The sequence below is a fragment of the Balearica regulorum genome, chromosome 3 (genome assembly GCF_011004875.1).
Source record: "Balearica regulorum gibbericeps isolate bBalReg1 chromosome 3, bBalReg1.pri, whole genome shotgun sequence".
NCBI classification, from domain to species: domain Eukaryota; kingdom Metazoa; phylum Chordata; class Aves; order Gruiformes; family Gruidae; genus Balearica; species Balearica regulorum.
Window position 1 is genome coordinate 64277230 of NC_046186.1, and position 15766 is coordinate 64292995.

At 38.3% G+C, this 15766-nt stretch overlaps 1 protein-coding gene across 2 annotated transcripts in view; it reads right to left on the reverse strand.

Annotated features, from left to right (window-relative positions):
• MAP3K5 (mitogen-activated protein kinase kinase kinase 5) overlaps positions 1-15766 on the reverse strand; it is a 109250-nt gene that overhangs the window by 24818 nt on the left and 68666 nt on the right. For both annotated transcript variants that reach the window (XM_075748194.1, XM_075748195.1), the window contains exons 11-15: positions 14572-14679; positions 9212-9261; positions 4116-4211; positions 2674-2755; positions 574-707 (exon numbers count right to left, since the gene is read on the reverse strand). In XM_075748194.1, the coding sequence (XP_075604309.1) occupies positions 574-707; positions 2674-2755; positions 4116-4211; positions 9212-9261; positions 14572-14679 (470 nt within the window). The remainder of the gene's footprint in view (positions 1-573; positions 708-2673; positions 2756-4115; positions 4212-9211; positions 9262-14571; positions 14680-15766) is intronic.

Genomic DNA, 15766 nt, shown 5'->3' on the forward strand with positions numbered 1-15766 from the left:
ACAAGTACAAAGGACATCAAGTGTCTGATCTTTACATGGCAACCTTTATAAATGAGAGGAGGCAAGACATATATAAAGAGACACTACATTAAAAAAAAATGGACAAAAAAAAGCATTCCACAGGATTTATTCTAATGTTAAGGGGCTTCATAATAAATGATGCACAAACAGGAAAGGAAAATGTCTTTATCAACAATTCAGGCTCAGAATTTTAAAGGACTCTGCAAATCATGAATTTCAATAGCTCTTTCATGAGGACACGTAGATAGGGCTTATCACTAGGTGTTTGAGTGAGATTCTGTACTTCAGCAATATTTCTTTTGGAAAGAAGAAGTATTATAAACTACTAGTACCAAACCCAGTCAACATCTAAATTCTCAGTTGCAATCATAATCTAGTCTACAACTTGGAAACGTCTAGTTACAAAGACAGGGAACACCACTACATACCACAGACAAGTAATTTACTGGCTGCTCTGTAGAAGAGGTACTCCTTGATCAGCAAACTGGTTGATCACGTTACTGATGAAATTATGTAATGCACAAAATTTGGAATCAGCCACAGTTACTATACCTGCTGTCTCTCTCGGGGATTTCTTTAATAGCAATTCTGACTTGATTGCTCAAATCTCGTCCTGCATATACAATGCCATAAGTTCCTTTCCCCAGAATGACTCGTTCACCATTTTCATCATATTCGTAATCATACTGCAAAGCAAACAACAACATGAAATGAAACAGAGGCATAAGATTTATTCTATCTGACACTGTGCTCATAACTCAGGCATACAGGGCGCTAGTTGCTTTCTGCAGACTATGGAGAAGCAAAGAAAAGCACTTCAAGATGACAATTTGGATACAGTGCAGACATGCCTATATTTCTGCACTGACTGTACAGGAAGCACAGGCTTCCAAGGTAGTCATTTCAGGTAAGCACATAAAGCTAAGCTAGCCTTTATCTGTTCCGTGCAGTTACAATTTTATGTCTTATTCAACAGCATCTGCAATTCTGCTGGCAGGTGCTGTAAAAACAAGAGAAGACAACAGAGGGCAGTCTGTGCCAAACGGAGAACTTTGGCTCCCACACAGACAGCGAAAGCAAGGCAGGATGCACTTAATTTGTTTCAGATGCTCTCCTGACCTGACCACATCTTCCATAAACAGCACGACCTCAATTTTGCCAGTGCCAGGTCAGCCAGCAGAGTGTGCCGATGGAGGTTAGTCAGGATTGCAGTGTATTAAGCTTGGTTTTGGCTGAATTTGAATTTCAAAGAGTTTAAGGCCAGTCCAGAAACAGTCGTTAGATAATCTGATCTGTCCTCTTGTGTAACACAGACATGTAATTTCACACGGTCACTCCCATGTTAAGCCCAGTAGCTCACGCCTAGATAAAACATTTTTTCTTTTCCTCCAAATAAAGACTGCTATCTTTTTTAATAAAAGAGAGAATCCACTACTTCTTTGAGTACTTTGTTTCAACAATTAATTACTCTCATGGTGAAGTCATACATCTTAATTCAAATTACTTTGGTGCCACTGTATTTCAGTTCAATTTACTTCAATAGATTAAAGAGACCATTAGTGCATAGTAATTTTCCCTGTAAAAATACTTACAAGTAACCCACCGCTTTTCTTTTTGCCAAAATAAACAAATTAGGCAGCCTAAGGTTCTCATTATAGGGTATTTTTCTATCTCACAAGTCACTCCAGTGGTTTCTGTTTGTCCCATCTCCAATTTCAGATGTATTATAAAATGTCAACATCAAAACTGGGACAGAGGGCTGTATTCATTACCCAGTACTGACTCTTTCAGTTAGTTCTGGATATCTCTAGAGCTTCGGGACACCAGATTTTCACGTGATAGCACATGGGCTTAGATATTCTATCCTGTTCCCTGCCGCCTAAAAGAAAGCCTGCACACCTTAAGTACTGCATTGCACTCAGTGGCCCTGTACTCACTTTTCAACTGTGTGTATATTCAAATAGAAACCCAAAGTGAGAATACAGTGCGTAGCGGCATGCCCAGGCAAGCTGTAACTTAGCTAACGGGTGGCAGCAGAAGTAGGGCATCCTGAGCTTCAGTGTGAGTTAGTAGGCTAAGGGTATAAACAGACTCCCAGCAGCACCAACATCACCGTCACCATCCAGTTTGAGTTTGCTGTTCACTGCTGTGCTTGCCTACAGATAGCAACTAGCAAGGACAAGCCTTCCCCTACTACAATTACACCCTTAATTGTTGTGCAGACGATCTGCCAATCATGTAAGCATACATGATTCCAGTGATGCATGAAACAGACAACAAACAGTCTTTAAAATTTAAACAGATGCTAATTCTGCCTGACTACAATTACACTCTGGAGGTAACTGTTACAAGAATCACTTTGTCATAAGCACAACTGGAGAATTCCAGAATTGAGTACCTTCTCAAGTGAGCATGCTAACTGAAATACGAGAGATGTAGCTACGCTGGTTACAAGAACTACATGGGGATTATTAACAAGAATCATTAATTTATAAGCAGAAGAAGATAAATTTTTTTAAACAATAACTTGTCTAACTTCTTCCAGAGAAGGGATGAGCAATTTATTCCCATCAATGAAATGCTACACTAGAAGCCCAAAATTCTTAGTATGCTGGGGGGGGAAGGAAAAAAAAAAAAAAAAAGCAGAAGTACCTCTAGAGAGTCTCCTTCACATTCCCCTTCCTCTGTAGTCTTCCCTATTTCTTCAGTAATACTGTTCACCATGTCAAAAAACCTGTTAAAAGGGAAAAAAAAAAGAAAAGAAAATACACTCTTGAGACAGTATGGGGACAACGAGAATGCTTCTCTCTGAAGTAATGAAAGAACCAAAAGAGGACTTAAGTATAGTAAATATAAACTCAGTATAACTTTTTTGTTGGCAAAAAGAAAAGATACATTTTTGTTTACATGGAGAATTAACACTCAACAGTCAAAATCTGCAGTTTTCCTACTTCTTTTATGTATTCCTTTTATATGTGCAAGGCAGACATGACATCAGAAATTATTAATGGAATTCATATTTCAAAATCTATGTATCAGGTGAAATTCTCATCCTATACCACTGTTTCTTTATGTCCAATGAAAGCACTGAATCGTCACGAGAAGTGCCTAGAACTCCTGCCTACATCTGGAGGAATTTCTGTAGTGCGGAAAGGCTAGCTTCAAGTTTTTGCTTGAATGAAAAGGGGGTCTATTTTACAACTTCCTATTTAAAAAAATGTACTATTACATATGACTTCTACCCCTTTGAAAGAATGCAAGTAAAAATACCGTGTCATGTTAAGGTATTGCTTAGTGCTCAGATACGAAGGGGAATGAACATGGTAAAAGAACCTATGTGAGCTAGAATGGATGAGAGGACAAGCTAGGGATTGGGCTGGGAAGTGGTCACAGCCATTAATATGGAATACCACTGTCATTTTTGGTAAAGTTGCAGCCTTTTTTAGCACAAAAAGAAATGAAGTTTCCTCTGCGAATGCCTTTTGGATCAATTCAAGACCGCAGCCCTCAAGCTTATGGAGCAGAAACACAGTTTAGAGAATCTGAGGCACCCCTAATTTTGTGCAACAAACCATTATCAAGTTTCCTGTAGGGATATTGGTACAATCTTATTTCTATAAACATGATGGTAATGAATAGGAAATCCAGTGTGCTTCTTTGTAATTGTAAATAAAATTTTAGTTACAGTAAAAGAGAAATCTCGACCAGACCTTGTTGTTATCCCAGATGTTCCCGCTTCAGAAAGTCCATTTTAAGTTTAGGGTACTTTGTTGGATTGGGGCAACAATCACTTGTAGTAAGCCTTAATATGACAAGTATTAGAAAAATAATCCCACAAAATGTGTAAAAAAAATAATTAAATTTGTAATCATATTTGTTTCCGATGTTTGTCTGAGCTTGCACTTTGACCTTTCAAACCTCATACATCTTCAGAGTACTGTAGTACTAAGCTTTCGCACGAAAGATGGTGATCACTGAAGATGCTCAGATAACTTTCACCATAGTTCTGAAACAGTCAGGCCCTGCTATGCATGCAGACACCATCTACCTCGTCACAGGCCACCTTTTTTTCTGAAACAACAACAGTGACACACCTTCTGCAATGAAGTTCTGTGCAGAAATAGATCTGAAAGTCATCTGAGTTGTGCAGCACGTATAGGAAACAGCACCGTTCTTCAAACTTCGAAATGCTGAAAGAACAGCCAAGCGGAACATGTTATTGGAAGGATGCACTTGGACTTGTAGCAGCTGTCAAACCATACAGACCAACCCATTTAATATGGGAAAGGACCAGATTAAATCTAAGCAGCCACAGATTTTCCTTATTGTAAAATTACAGTTCTGTATCCTCCAAAGTTCACATTTTGCCATTTGCTCTCATTCAGCTTGCCCCCCCCAGTCCACACATTGCCCAAAAAAGAGTAGGAGCAAAGAAGTTAATAGGATTATTTCGATTGACCTGAGTCATTTTTGTCTTCGGTGCATTTAGGTAAGGCCCTTAATTTCCACTCCTGCAGCCAGGATGAAACATCCTTTCAGGATCACATTAGAAAGCTAGACTTTGAACTCGAATCATGAGTTCCTCCTGCTTTAGAAATCAGCCACAGCTCAATCCTGAACACAAAAATTTCTGATCGGTTCCTTATGAATTGGTACATTAATAGTATGTTGGAAAAATATTTTAAAATTAAGTCAGCATCAAAAAATAAGGTGAATGATTTTACCACCCTTGCCCACCCACGCCTTTCCTCAGTTTTGGTTTTATCTGCTTTAACAGGCGAACAAAGATAATGAAGAACCATGTATGCCATTTTCTTATGGATGCATGGATGTCTCAGCAGAAGAGGTGCAAACTCTGGTACAGTTGTAAGTTTTCTACCCCAAGTAGGCTGCAGCTCTTGCCAATATATTCATTCACCAGAACGGTTTTATATGCATGTCATTACTGTCCTCCTTATAGGAAATATTAAACATTATTTGAAATAGCTCTTTCTGTAACTTTGTCACATGCTAAGTGCCAGGTATCAAGCTGATGAAGTATAATTGATTGTTACTATATTAAAAAAAAAAAAAAAAAGATGGCTAGCAGTGTTACAAGGGAATATAATACAGTATTTGAGAAACAAGATGAATTAAATCTCCTTACCAACATTCTTAAGATACTGGACAAATTCCACAATCCTAGTGAAATCAATCTATTTTAGCTGGATCAAGATGGTCATCATGTTTTTAATTAATTTACAGCACAATAAAGTAGAATTGTGTTCTATATTGTGCCAAAGGATTGATGATTTGATTCATGTAACAGTTTTTCTTTAAATATCAGGAAATACTTGTAATTGTCAACCTTCAATGGGTATCTAAGGCTGTCTGATTCTTGCTTCCTTTTAGGATTCCTCTATTGTAGAGCCCTGTGACTTTTGATAAACGCCTCTTTAGACAAGCTGGGGGGGCCAGCCTTTCATAAAGCTACTGATGAGCAGAGTGAGCTTCATTATAAGAATATTTGTCTTTGGGTGTGGTGACTCATTTATTTTTACGTTAGGAAAAATTCATAAGTGCTAAGTAATATACACATCTGGGAAGACAGTCACTGTCCCCAGTTTATAATCTAACTTTTAATTCAAACTCTCCAGATATGGAGTAACTGATATTAACAGAATTACTTATTCATTTCAAGTTCCATATGAGTTTAAACATTTTACTGAGTAAATTGTCAGTTTAAACCTGACGTGCAACACAGCAGTGAATGAAAGGATAAGAATGCGGAGTGTACACAGAGGGCAGGCGAATTCATAAATATTTAAGGCCTTTAAGTGAGTGTTTACATTGCTAATATGTTGCTTTCCTCTGTGAAAAAAAAAGTCCTTAAAATGAAAAAAAGACGACTAAAAAGTACCAAGTTATAAAAAGAGACAGGATAATTTGCTCAGGAAATGCCTCATTCTGACAGGTCCCGAGCACACGTAATACCCTCTGACTTCTACCACAGCAGAACTGGGGCTGAATTAGCGAAACTCTGAAGACAAACAGGGAAGCGTGATGTAGCGTGGCCTCGTGCCCGGGTTGTGTGCCTCCAGAACTCCCCTTAGTCAGTGAGACATGCTGCAAATGTTGTAACTACTGCTTACTAACACTTCCAGATGAAGCAGCAGATAAAACAGTTGAGCATTGGCAGCAACCACAGAAAAGCAGCTCCATGGAACTTTTGTCTGTTTTCTAGATGTGTAGCAGTACAGACACCTCCCACTGTTGTAATTAAGTAGCCTGACGAGATTCCAAGCTCCAAGAACTTGGGATGGCAGACGAACATCCTTGTTGTCATTTCTTAAGCTACGAAGAAAACTGGATGCAGATCTGAATCCAACTTTTCACTGTTTCCTACACTACATTCATCAGCGTGACCTCTGAGGCACTCTCCCACAGAAACAACACAAGTAGCAGTTATTTCATGATCCAGGGCTTGTTCCGAACACTGAGAAAAAGCCAACTTCTAGTTTAGCAACTTCAGTCTGCTACTTTATTTTTTATTTTTAAATTGGAAAAATAAAGATGGCATCTTCTTGCTCACATGATGTCAGCTCTGCAGAACTCTAGGGACTTTTCTGGATAACCTAAGATGCAAAGCACCTTAGGGTAGCAGCCATGTTCCAAAAGCTCTGATGAAGCCTTTAAGATTAATAGTACTTTCTGGCCCCATTCAATAAAAAAACATTTGAGTTTAAGAGGTCAAGAAGGCATATGACAAAAGCAGAGTTATTTACATCAGCGCACAAACTGCTAATCAATGAGTTTGTTGAGCTCATGAGTTGTTAGCACCATGCTGCTCAGAGAGCTCTATGCACTTTCCAAGTCCCTTTGCACTTCTTGAGAGCTGAACTCTATTACTCATGAAATAAGATGCTGATTACACTGGCTGATACACAGCACACAGAAGAAGTGATCCCCCAGTCACTTCCTTTGAAGTATTTATCAAAACCATTCGCCATTTCAATGCTAGATGTCTCTTCAGACCTGCTGTCTTCCTATGTAATGCAGCAAATATTTACAGAGGTCTTTGTCGAAAAAGCCTCCAAGATCATGTACAAAGACCTGCCTTGTACCTTAAGGCTGCACTTCTGAAGCTGGCTCTTCCTAGTGTAGAAAGGCTGACAATCCTCATAATGCTGGGAACTGCCCCTTCCTTGACTGCTTGAAGTCTAGGAGCTTCAAAGGAGCCAAAAATAGTCTTGATACAAAAATAGATTAGAAGCTGTCCCACTCCAAAGAATACCTGCATTCATAAAACTAAGAAAAAAATCTGAAAAACACTGAAGAATTAAGTGATCATAAACTTGCATATATTTGGAAGGAGGAGAAAAAAAAAAGAAGACAGACTTATTCAGTTTTTTACTTGCATAAGATAAAGATTTCCCCTGCAGCTCCTCAGGGAGGCAGCCAGAGAGTTTTCTAAGAATTCACAGTGACTCTTGGCTCACTGTAAAGTCTTCCAAGTTGTTTTGGACATCTGTCCAGATGAACAGATTGGAAATTTAAATGACAAATTAAATGATAATTGACAGTTTAAGTAACAAATGCAGAAGGGTACACCAGAAACAGTACTGACCACAGCATGGTTTACTTAGTAAGGGGGAGGGGAAGCAGGGGGGGGGAAAGGACAATAAATAAATACTTTCTTTTTTTAGAAGCATACAAAAACATACTGTAACCAAAACCCAAACCAGACTGAACTGAGCGTATCATTGCAATTTTTGCCTAAAATAAGCTGAATCCCACAGGATTGAATTTTTGTGCCTATTGATAGTTTGGGTTTTTTAAGTTACTTTTTGGAAGGAAAAAGAATCATCCATCTGTGCAAAAAAGTCCTGCAGACATAGCAACAGTTTTATGTGTATGGAACAGTTATTATTAGAACAGAGCAATGACTATTTTTTAAAAAAAAAAAAGTAAGATTTCTGGACTTTTTTTTTTTAATTATACTAAAAGCAAACACCAAAGTGGAAAGTTGCAGGATGCCAAAGTACAGATAAATCCTAGGGGAAAAAAAAAGAGACTAAGACAAAAAATTGATCTGAAGAGGTCACGGCAGTGGTAGAACACTACTTTCTTACTATCAGAAGATACGAATTGCAAGGCTGCACTCTGCCAAACAAGTTGCACGCTGGGCTAGCAGAGCAGACCCACTAGCTCAGATTCAGCTGTTCTCTACTGACAATATGGCACACAATCCAGTAAAGAATTCTCCCTAGAAGAAGTGTCCCTAGTAGACAGAAAACATTTTGCTGAAATCAAGCAAATAGATGGCAAAGTTTTCTCCTTTGTCATTATCTCACAGGCCCTGTCTCAAAGAGGGAAGTGTGCTGAAGAAAAGAGAGGTGATCTTGAACAAGTAACATCATTCTCTTCTAATCCAGTCAAGTCAGTCTTGCACGTGTCATTCCTGATCCTATGCTTTATTAATCCATGTTAACCTAATGAATTCCACATGAATCTTTGGGAGGTTAGGGGTTGTTAGTTGTATTGGTTTTCCCCTCTTTTTTTTTTTCTTCTTCTGACTCCCTTTTCTGTTCTCTCAATCTTCAAGTTTTCTCTTCGTGGTCTAACTACCACTCTGTGTTGACAGACTCCTCTCTTTACAGGCCTTCTCTGAAACAGTTTTGCTGCCATATCCATAAACACACACAGAAACAAAAAAACCCTCAAACATACACACTCACACCAAAACCCAATAACAGGTAAGCAATTAGGAGATCTATATATATATACACACACACCCTGATCTTGTCAGTTCCTCCTGCTCTGTGTCCACACGTTATTTCCTGGCTTATATATTCTGTGCACCAGGCAGCTCCTGGCTGTGGCAGAACTCCTCAGGTAAAATGATGTGAAACACTGGCAGTTATTTTAATTTAATCTTAATTAGCATAAAGTGACTATCGAATTTTAGAAAATATTAGTTATTTAATTCATCGAGCTATATTGCTAGTTTTTACATAATGAACTCTGCAAGCCATCATTTCTGAATACAGAATAAGACTCTTGGGGTTCACTTAGAGCAGGGCACCTGTCAAAGTGCCTGTAATACTCCACTCCAATTCTGTGTCTGTTACCAAGGTGCACAGCAGCAGCTTAATACAACACTCATTCGATTACTCTCTTCATTTCAAAACGTGAAAGGGAAACAACTTACCTTACTCCCCTGATAGAAGCACCACTGAAGTTCCACTCGTGGATACCTTTCTGTAACATGCGGAAGAAAATAAATAAACAAACATTCCTTTTTATGAATGAAGCACCAGTAGGCATCTCCTAGATTGAAACTCAAGAAATAAAAAGTGAAACACTTGAATTACAATAGCCTATTACCTTTTAAACAGTTAGTTTTCAGGGCATTTTTTTTTCCCACCCAAAACCAAAGCAACAGAAGTTCTAGACAGAAGTTTTGGGTTGTTTGTTTCTTCACCATTCACTCTGCAAACACCATAAAGTATTTCAGAAAGCATGCAAAACAGCAGATCAGAAGGGCTGCCAGTATCATCTGGTTGGGATGCTGAACTTGGGGTCACATGCGATGCTGTGAAAAGTGGGGGAAACAAATTCCACCTCTGAGAATAACAAGAGCCTGCTCTGCATGCTCAATGCCCCACCATGTGGGAAGCCCAGGCAGAGAGAGCTGCAAGCAGGAAGCCTGACACTGGAAAGCAAAGTAGGACATCCTTGGAAAGTAGGAGGAATTGCTCAGGGAAGGAGCAAATCTGAAGGCTGAGTGTCAGAAACAGAAAAGGAGACTATTTCCCTAGGAATCCAGAAGAGAGCAGTAAGAATGTACCAACACCCCTAAAAGCTGCTGGAGTACTAAACAAGGCTGGAAGAAAGAAGCTGCCCTATGAAAACACAAAGGGCCAGGCCTCACTTATTTTCAGATCTTTTAAATTTACATGTGTCAGATCCAGCAGAACTGAGTCCTCTCTGTAGACAGTCATATTGCTCTATGTTTATGCTCTAATACAACTTTACTGTAGGAAACAGAACCCTTTTGTATCTTCTAATGAAAACATTCTCCTTTCAGGAAAAGGTGGAACTACACCACCTCAAAGTCCTGGCAACCTTAAGATCCCACCACAATGAGCAACATGTTTGAAGAACCTCTGCTTTCTAGACCTGTATTTCATTTGGCATTTTAGTGACCTGAGCAGCACAGAGACATTTCATGCCGAGACGTAATTTATAGTATAGTGTCAAACACAAACATAATCAAATGTATCCCAAAAGAAGACACGAAAATGTGTAGCTTATAAAAAAATTCATGAATAGTGAAATATAGAGAAGTCAGAACAGATACACTGACAAAATACTTGCACGATGTGCAGCAAGTGATAGAGGAAATTATTCTCCCAGCTAGAACAGCTTTCTAAAAGACTTTCTACATCAATTTTCTCCTCCCCTGTAATTCTTTCCTTTCTGCTCAAATCACATTAAAGGTTATGATGCTAATATAAAATGCCTAACACAACGTACCAAAAATACAAGCGAACATCTTTCTTGAAGGACAAGCTTCACACTATCATAACTGTAAAGTGCAAGCAGTAACTCCAGTATCTCTTCGATGTTAAATGGGGGAAAGGGTTTCTCTAGTGGGGTACAGGGACAGAAGAATAGTCTGATATTAAGAAAAGATGGGATTGCATCTTGAAGTGGAGGTACTAACTGATGCTAGTATGAAGTGTGTGTGAAACTACTATTCAAGTTGTCTGTTCTCTTGCGTGAAGAAAGATCACCAGCTCAATCTCTCAGCTAATAAGGAGGGTGGATCTGCACTGTCTTTTACTCCTCCCTCCATATACAAACTCTGCCACTTTCCAGTTTTCCACGCTTGGAAACTCTCTTCGCAGCTTAGCTATTGGTGCGTGTCCAAGTCCCACCATTGGGAATAATCTAAAATCTAAATAAGTTAAAATATACATCCTCACAGGCAGAAATGCTCAAGAAGCTCAACAAGGATAAGTATTGTGGGGTTTACCTGTCATCTATGTGCAACTAATCTCTCACAGATTCATACATCTTTTATTTACCACACGAAGTTCTCAGGCAATGAAATAATATAAGAGTTATGTCCCACAGGATCTTGCCAAGTTGTGAATACATTGGAGTAAATATATCAGGCATGCTATCCAAATTCAGCATCTGTTCTTCGGTTAGGCAAAAAAACCACCAACCACCCAAAACAAAACTCAAAATGGATTCAGAAGCCAACGTGAAACAAAGACAGGCTGTTCTATTTCAAACTTGCAAACAGTGCTGCTGCATTCCTCTAACCCCGTGCAGAAAGGGCTGCTAAAATCAGGGAACTGCAAGGCAAAGGTAACGTGCATTCTACAAAATACAATGCTATCTGATTTTTAGGCACTTTTTAATGTTAAACTTGGTATTATTAAAGGCATAAATGTTAAGATAGGCTGCTAAAAAAAGCCATGGAAAAGGAAGAGGCCACATTATTTATCCTGGTATTGACTGTCATCTGTCTATTCATTACAAAATTGCCAGCTGCAGGCTCCACTGACTTCCAGTTTGGATTTGAGACAGAAATTCAGTTTCTTTGTGCATGAAGGGAAGTTCATATACTTTGTAACTCTCAATTCTTAGAGCACTGACTGAATTTTGAAAAATAAACAGAACCATTAATTTATGGGCCAAAGTGAACCGAAATCTGAAGCGTGAGCTGATAAAGCTCTGACAAACCTATGGTAGGTAGACTGAAATCAGGATAGTTGAGGAAGTTTCTAAACCCAGCTATCTAATCTGCCCTTGCAGCAGCGATAGGCAGTCTTTCCTTGTTAATCAGCCCCTAAAATGCTTGTTTTCAGTCTTGTAAGGATCAAAGTAAGAATGTTCCTCTTTGCAGTGGGCTGACATATATAATACATCTATTTCCTTCACAAAATCTCGTATCAAAGACAAATATCATAGTGGCTACATTCAACTGAACAGAAAGCTGATGTCTCCAAATTTTCTAGTCCCTTTTCTCCCTGTAAGGTTTTGGATGGATTCTAAGGACTTTGACAAACTTGCAACAACCGACTATAGTTGTACAGCCCAGGGGGTAACTACCAAATTGCCCGTTGCGTTCTTTTGATTGGTATTAAGTCTCGCAGGGCAAGGATGGCTGCATTGAGTATCAAACAGATCCCGGGCTACTGAATAAGCTCACCACAGTAAGGATTCTGGCCAGAGCAAAAGTACTAGGGAGTGCACTTAAAACTGACCTTGTCTAATGCCACTGATAAACACTAGGGCAGCAAAAATAGGAAAACACTAATCTGCAGAAAAATACAGAGATACACTCCCCAAATCAGGAAGGAGGAGAAAAAAAAGAAAAAAGAAAAAAAAAAAAGAAAAAAGGTAGAACATACTTTAAAGAAACTTTAAAAATGGAATAACAGAATTACAATAACGGAAAACGTTACAAAGCAAAGGTTACAAACTCTGCAAAGCCAAAATACTTATCTACTGAATACCAAACAGGTACAGACTAACACATCCAAATCCTTCTCCCAGTCACAGGATGACTGGGCAGTCAAGTGACACAGCTATGAAAAAGGCCATTGCTGAAACTATTAAGTAAAATATCCCAGTAGCTAAACAATACATGAATGCACCATGAAATACTATTTTTGGAATATGAGTGCACATGTTCAAGTAAGGTTAACTCAAACTGGAACATAAGAAATCATAGCAACGAGATGTCATGTGCAGTCAGTACACCAAGCCTATGTGTTTTGCCTAAAAAACCCCAAACGACTATAAGATATTAGGATTCTCCTTAAAAATACTGTAAGTTTCTCTCTATCAGAGAGAGAAAGGAACTACTTAACATAAATGCTGCGTTAGCAAAAGAACAAATGAGTGTGAAACGGCAACAAACAAATTCAGACTGAAAGCTAGAAGACAAAGTAATGCTCTTCTACTTCACCACCAGTGTTCCACTCCAGGCTCTTCTAGAGGTGCAGTGCCATTCTCAAACCACTTTCCAGCCCAAACGGTCACCTGTGAAACCTACACTAGTTTTCAGACAGAGCTTGATCACTTTATGCAAAACATGATACGGCAAGAGTGTCTGCAACAGAGGCGAGCAGGACTCAATAGTCCAGAAAATTCCTTCTAGTCCTATGTTCCTTCTTATAGATAAGCCACTCAACAGAACGCAAGTATTGTTTGGAGGTGAACTGCATACACACACAAAAAACCCTACAAAAATCAAATAAATATGCATGTACAAGTAGTTTCTAAATAGACTAAATTCTGCATACAGAAATACTTTCAGAACAGATATTTCACAATAGCAAGGTTTAGTCTGCAGTACTGACAACTCATTATGTACTGCATGGTAAAATTTGGTTTTGTCCAAGAATTGCATACATTTATTTGTTATACTATTCTCAGAGGCTGAGCCTACTTGGAAAAATGTCAGTCAGAATAAACCACAAATAAACAGAAATTCATTGGTCTAGACAAACATTTCAGATTACGCTCTAAATGTTGCGGCCACTGTCCATTTATATTTTCTCATGAGCTCACAACAAAAATTTTAAGCAGTATGGCCTTATATATTCTGCATGCAAAAATATTTCTCCTTTAACAGACTGCAAGTATGAAAGTTGAAGGATGGATTACCTGAAAAATAGGTCTTCACTGTCCTATCCTGCAGGCAAACAAAATGCTGCCACGGAAGAATGGACAGTGCTATTCCTTCACACCATCTCCAGCGTTGTGCCTCCGGCTGACTCAGCCTCCATTCACTCTTCACATACACCCTCCAAGTTTCCATGCTCCTGTCCTCCTCAGAGGTTCTACTTTGTCCTCCCTGTCTTCACTCTTACCAACATTTTCCTTCCTAAACATCCCAGAATGCAATAACCATTCTAGGTTTTCCTCTCTTGCATCTCCAGATTTTCTAAGCTGCTTTCCAAATACGTCTGGCTATCTCACACCTTGAGATATGGACTTCCCAGCTTTTTCAGTTTCTGAGCATTTATCTATCCTTCTGCCAAATACTTCTTTGGCTTTTGATTGATTCCGCTCCTATTTTAAGACACCAGCCTCTATTACTTTCATATTAAAGCAATACTGCAAGTACAGGAAGAAGATAGTTCTGTTTGTACAAGTAATTTTATGCTACATTATTTGTATGATGACAGTATATTGGAAATTACTTATGCAATCTTAAGCAACAGATTTGTTGTATATTATACAGTGGTTTAAAACAACCTGAAAGAAGATGCAATTTATTTTAAAACATGATGGAGACAAAAGATGCATTGAACAACAGGACGAACTTAAAGAAAAACTTGAGTGCCATATTAAATAAAAAATAATAAAAAAAACCCCACACGGCAACATGTCCACAGCATGTTCCTGCGTGTTACTGAAACCCTTTTCTCCTTTGCAGAATCCAGCATTAGATGCAACTGTTTACATGTTACATGCCTTATGTACCATGCATATTTTTAAATTGTGAAACAAGTTACAACTACAGACAACATCATGGTATACCTTGTCATCAGGCAGCACATGCCAGATAGATACAGTCTTCTCCTCAGCTTCACTGTTGATGGAGAGATATGAGGGCTGATAGATTTTTGTTGGTTCCAATATTAAAACCTTGTAGAAAAAAAATAATTTTTAAGAGTTAGTACAAAATATGTAGAACTTTAAAAAGTATTAAAACCTGTTAAAACTATTTCTGTAGTCATACTATAGCATGAAAAACATGGGAAACAGAATGAAAGGTAAAATTTTAGGTACTGTCCTAGTTTAGTATGGCTGACAGTAACTTAAGATTAAAAAAAAAAAAGCCATTTTACATTTATTTTTTTATATAAGACTACTATGTGTCAATTGGTGGCACATGTCATATTTTTCCAAACAATTTCTCTGCCAACTATCAGACTTTGAAACCTGTCACAAATCATTGTCTTGCAATGCCATTCAAGAACATCCATCTCCCGTGTGGACAGGATTGATGGTCTACCTTTATCACCCCTTTGAAGTGCATTTGGGTAAATGAGAAAAACACAACAACTTAGAGCTAGACTGAACTGGTTTTGATTTAGACCACTGTGAACTGTAGCCACCAGATCAAAGGATTTTCTCAAAAGCAACAAGCACCACTCGGAAAAGATTAGAGAAAATTTCCTAGAATAAGTGAAACAAAACCTAGAAACATCATGTAAAAAAAAGATGGGATGCAACACAGCAAGATTTAGTCAAACATAACCACCTAGTAAATGAAGCCAGCCACTCTGCCGCTTTAACAATGTTCTGCCAGAATTACTTCCAGATCTTTAAAGCTTCCAGAATGCTTTAAAGGAAAAAGTCAACAAAGTTTGCTATTTGAACAAGTGTGGTTTCTCATTAGAAATGTTTATTTGTTTTAGATTTTCAGTGGTTAAAATCCGTCTAAAACACCAAATCCATATTGCCTGTGTTGAAGGTGTTCTCATTCTTCAGAATGTAAAGTATTGGTTATTAATTCAAGAAAAAGCTACTCTCTTCCACTGCAGCATACATAGGAAGATTTCAAGCCCTCAGTGTTTAGCTGAAAGACATTTATAAATGTCTAAAGGACTAAGTTAAAGATGGTTAACAAACTGACAATCTCCTTCCTTTCTTTTGCCCTTCGCTCTCCCATAAAAGCTCCAATCAAACATCACCTTCAAAACACCCAAAGATAAAGAATTTCTCATTT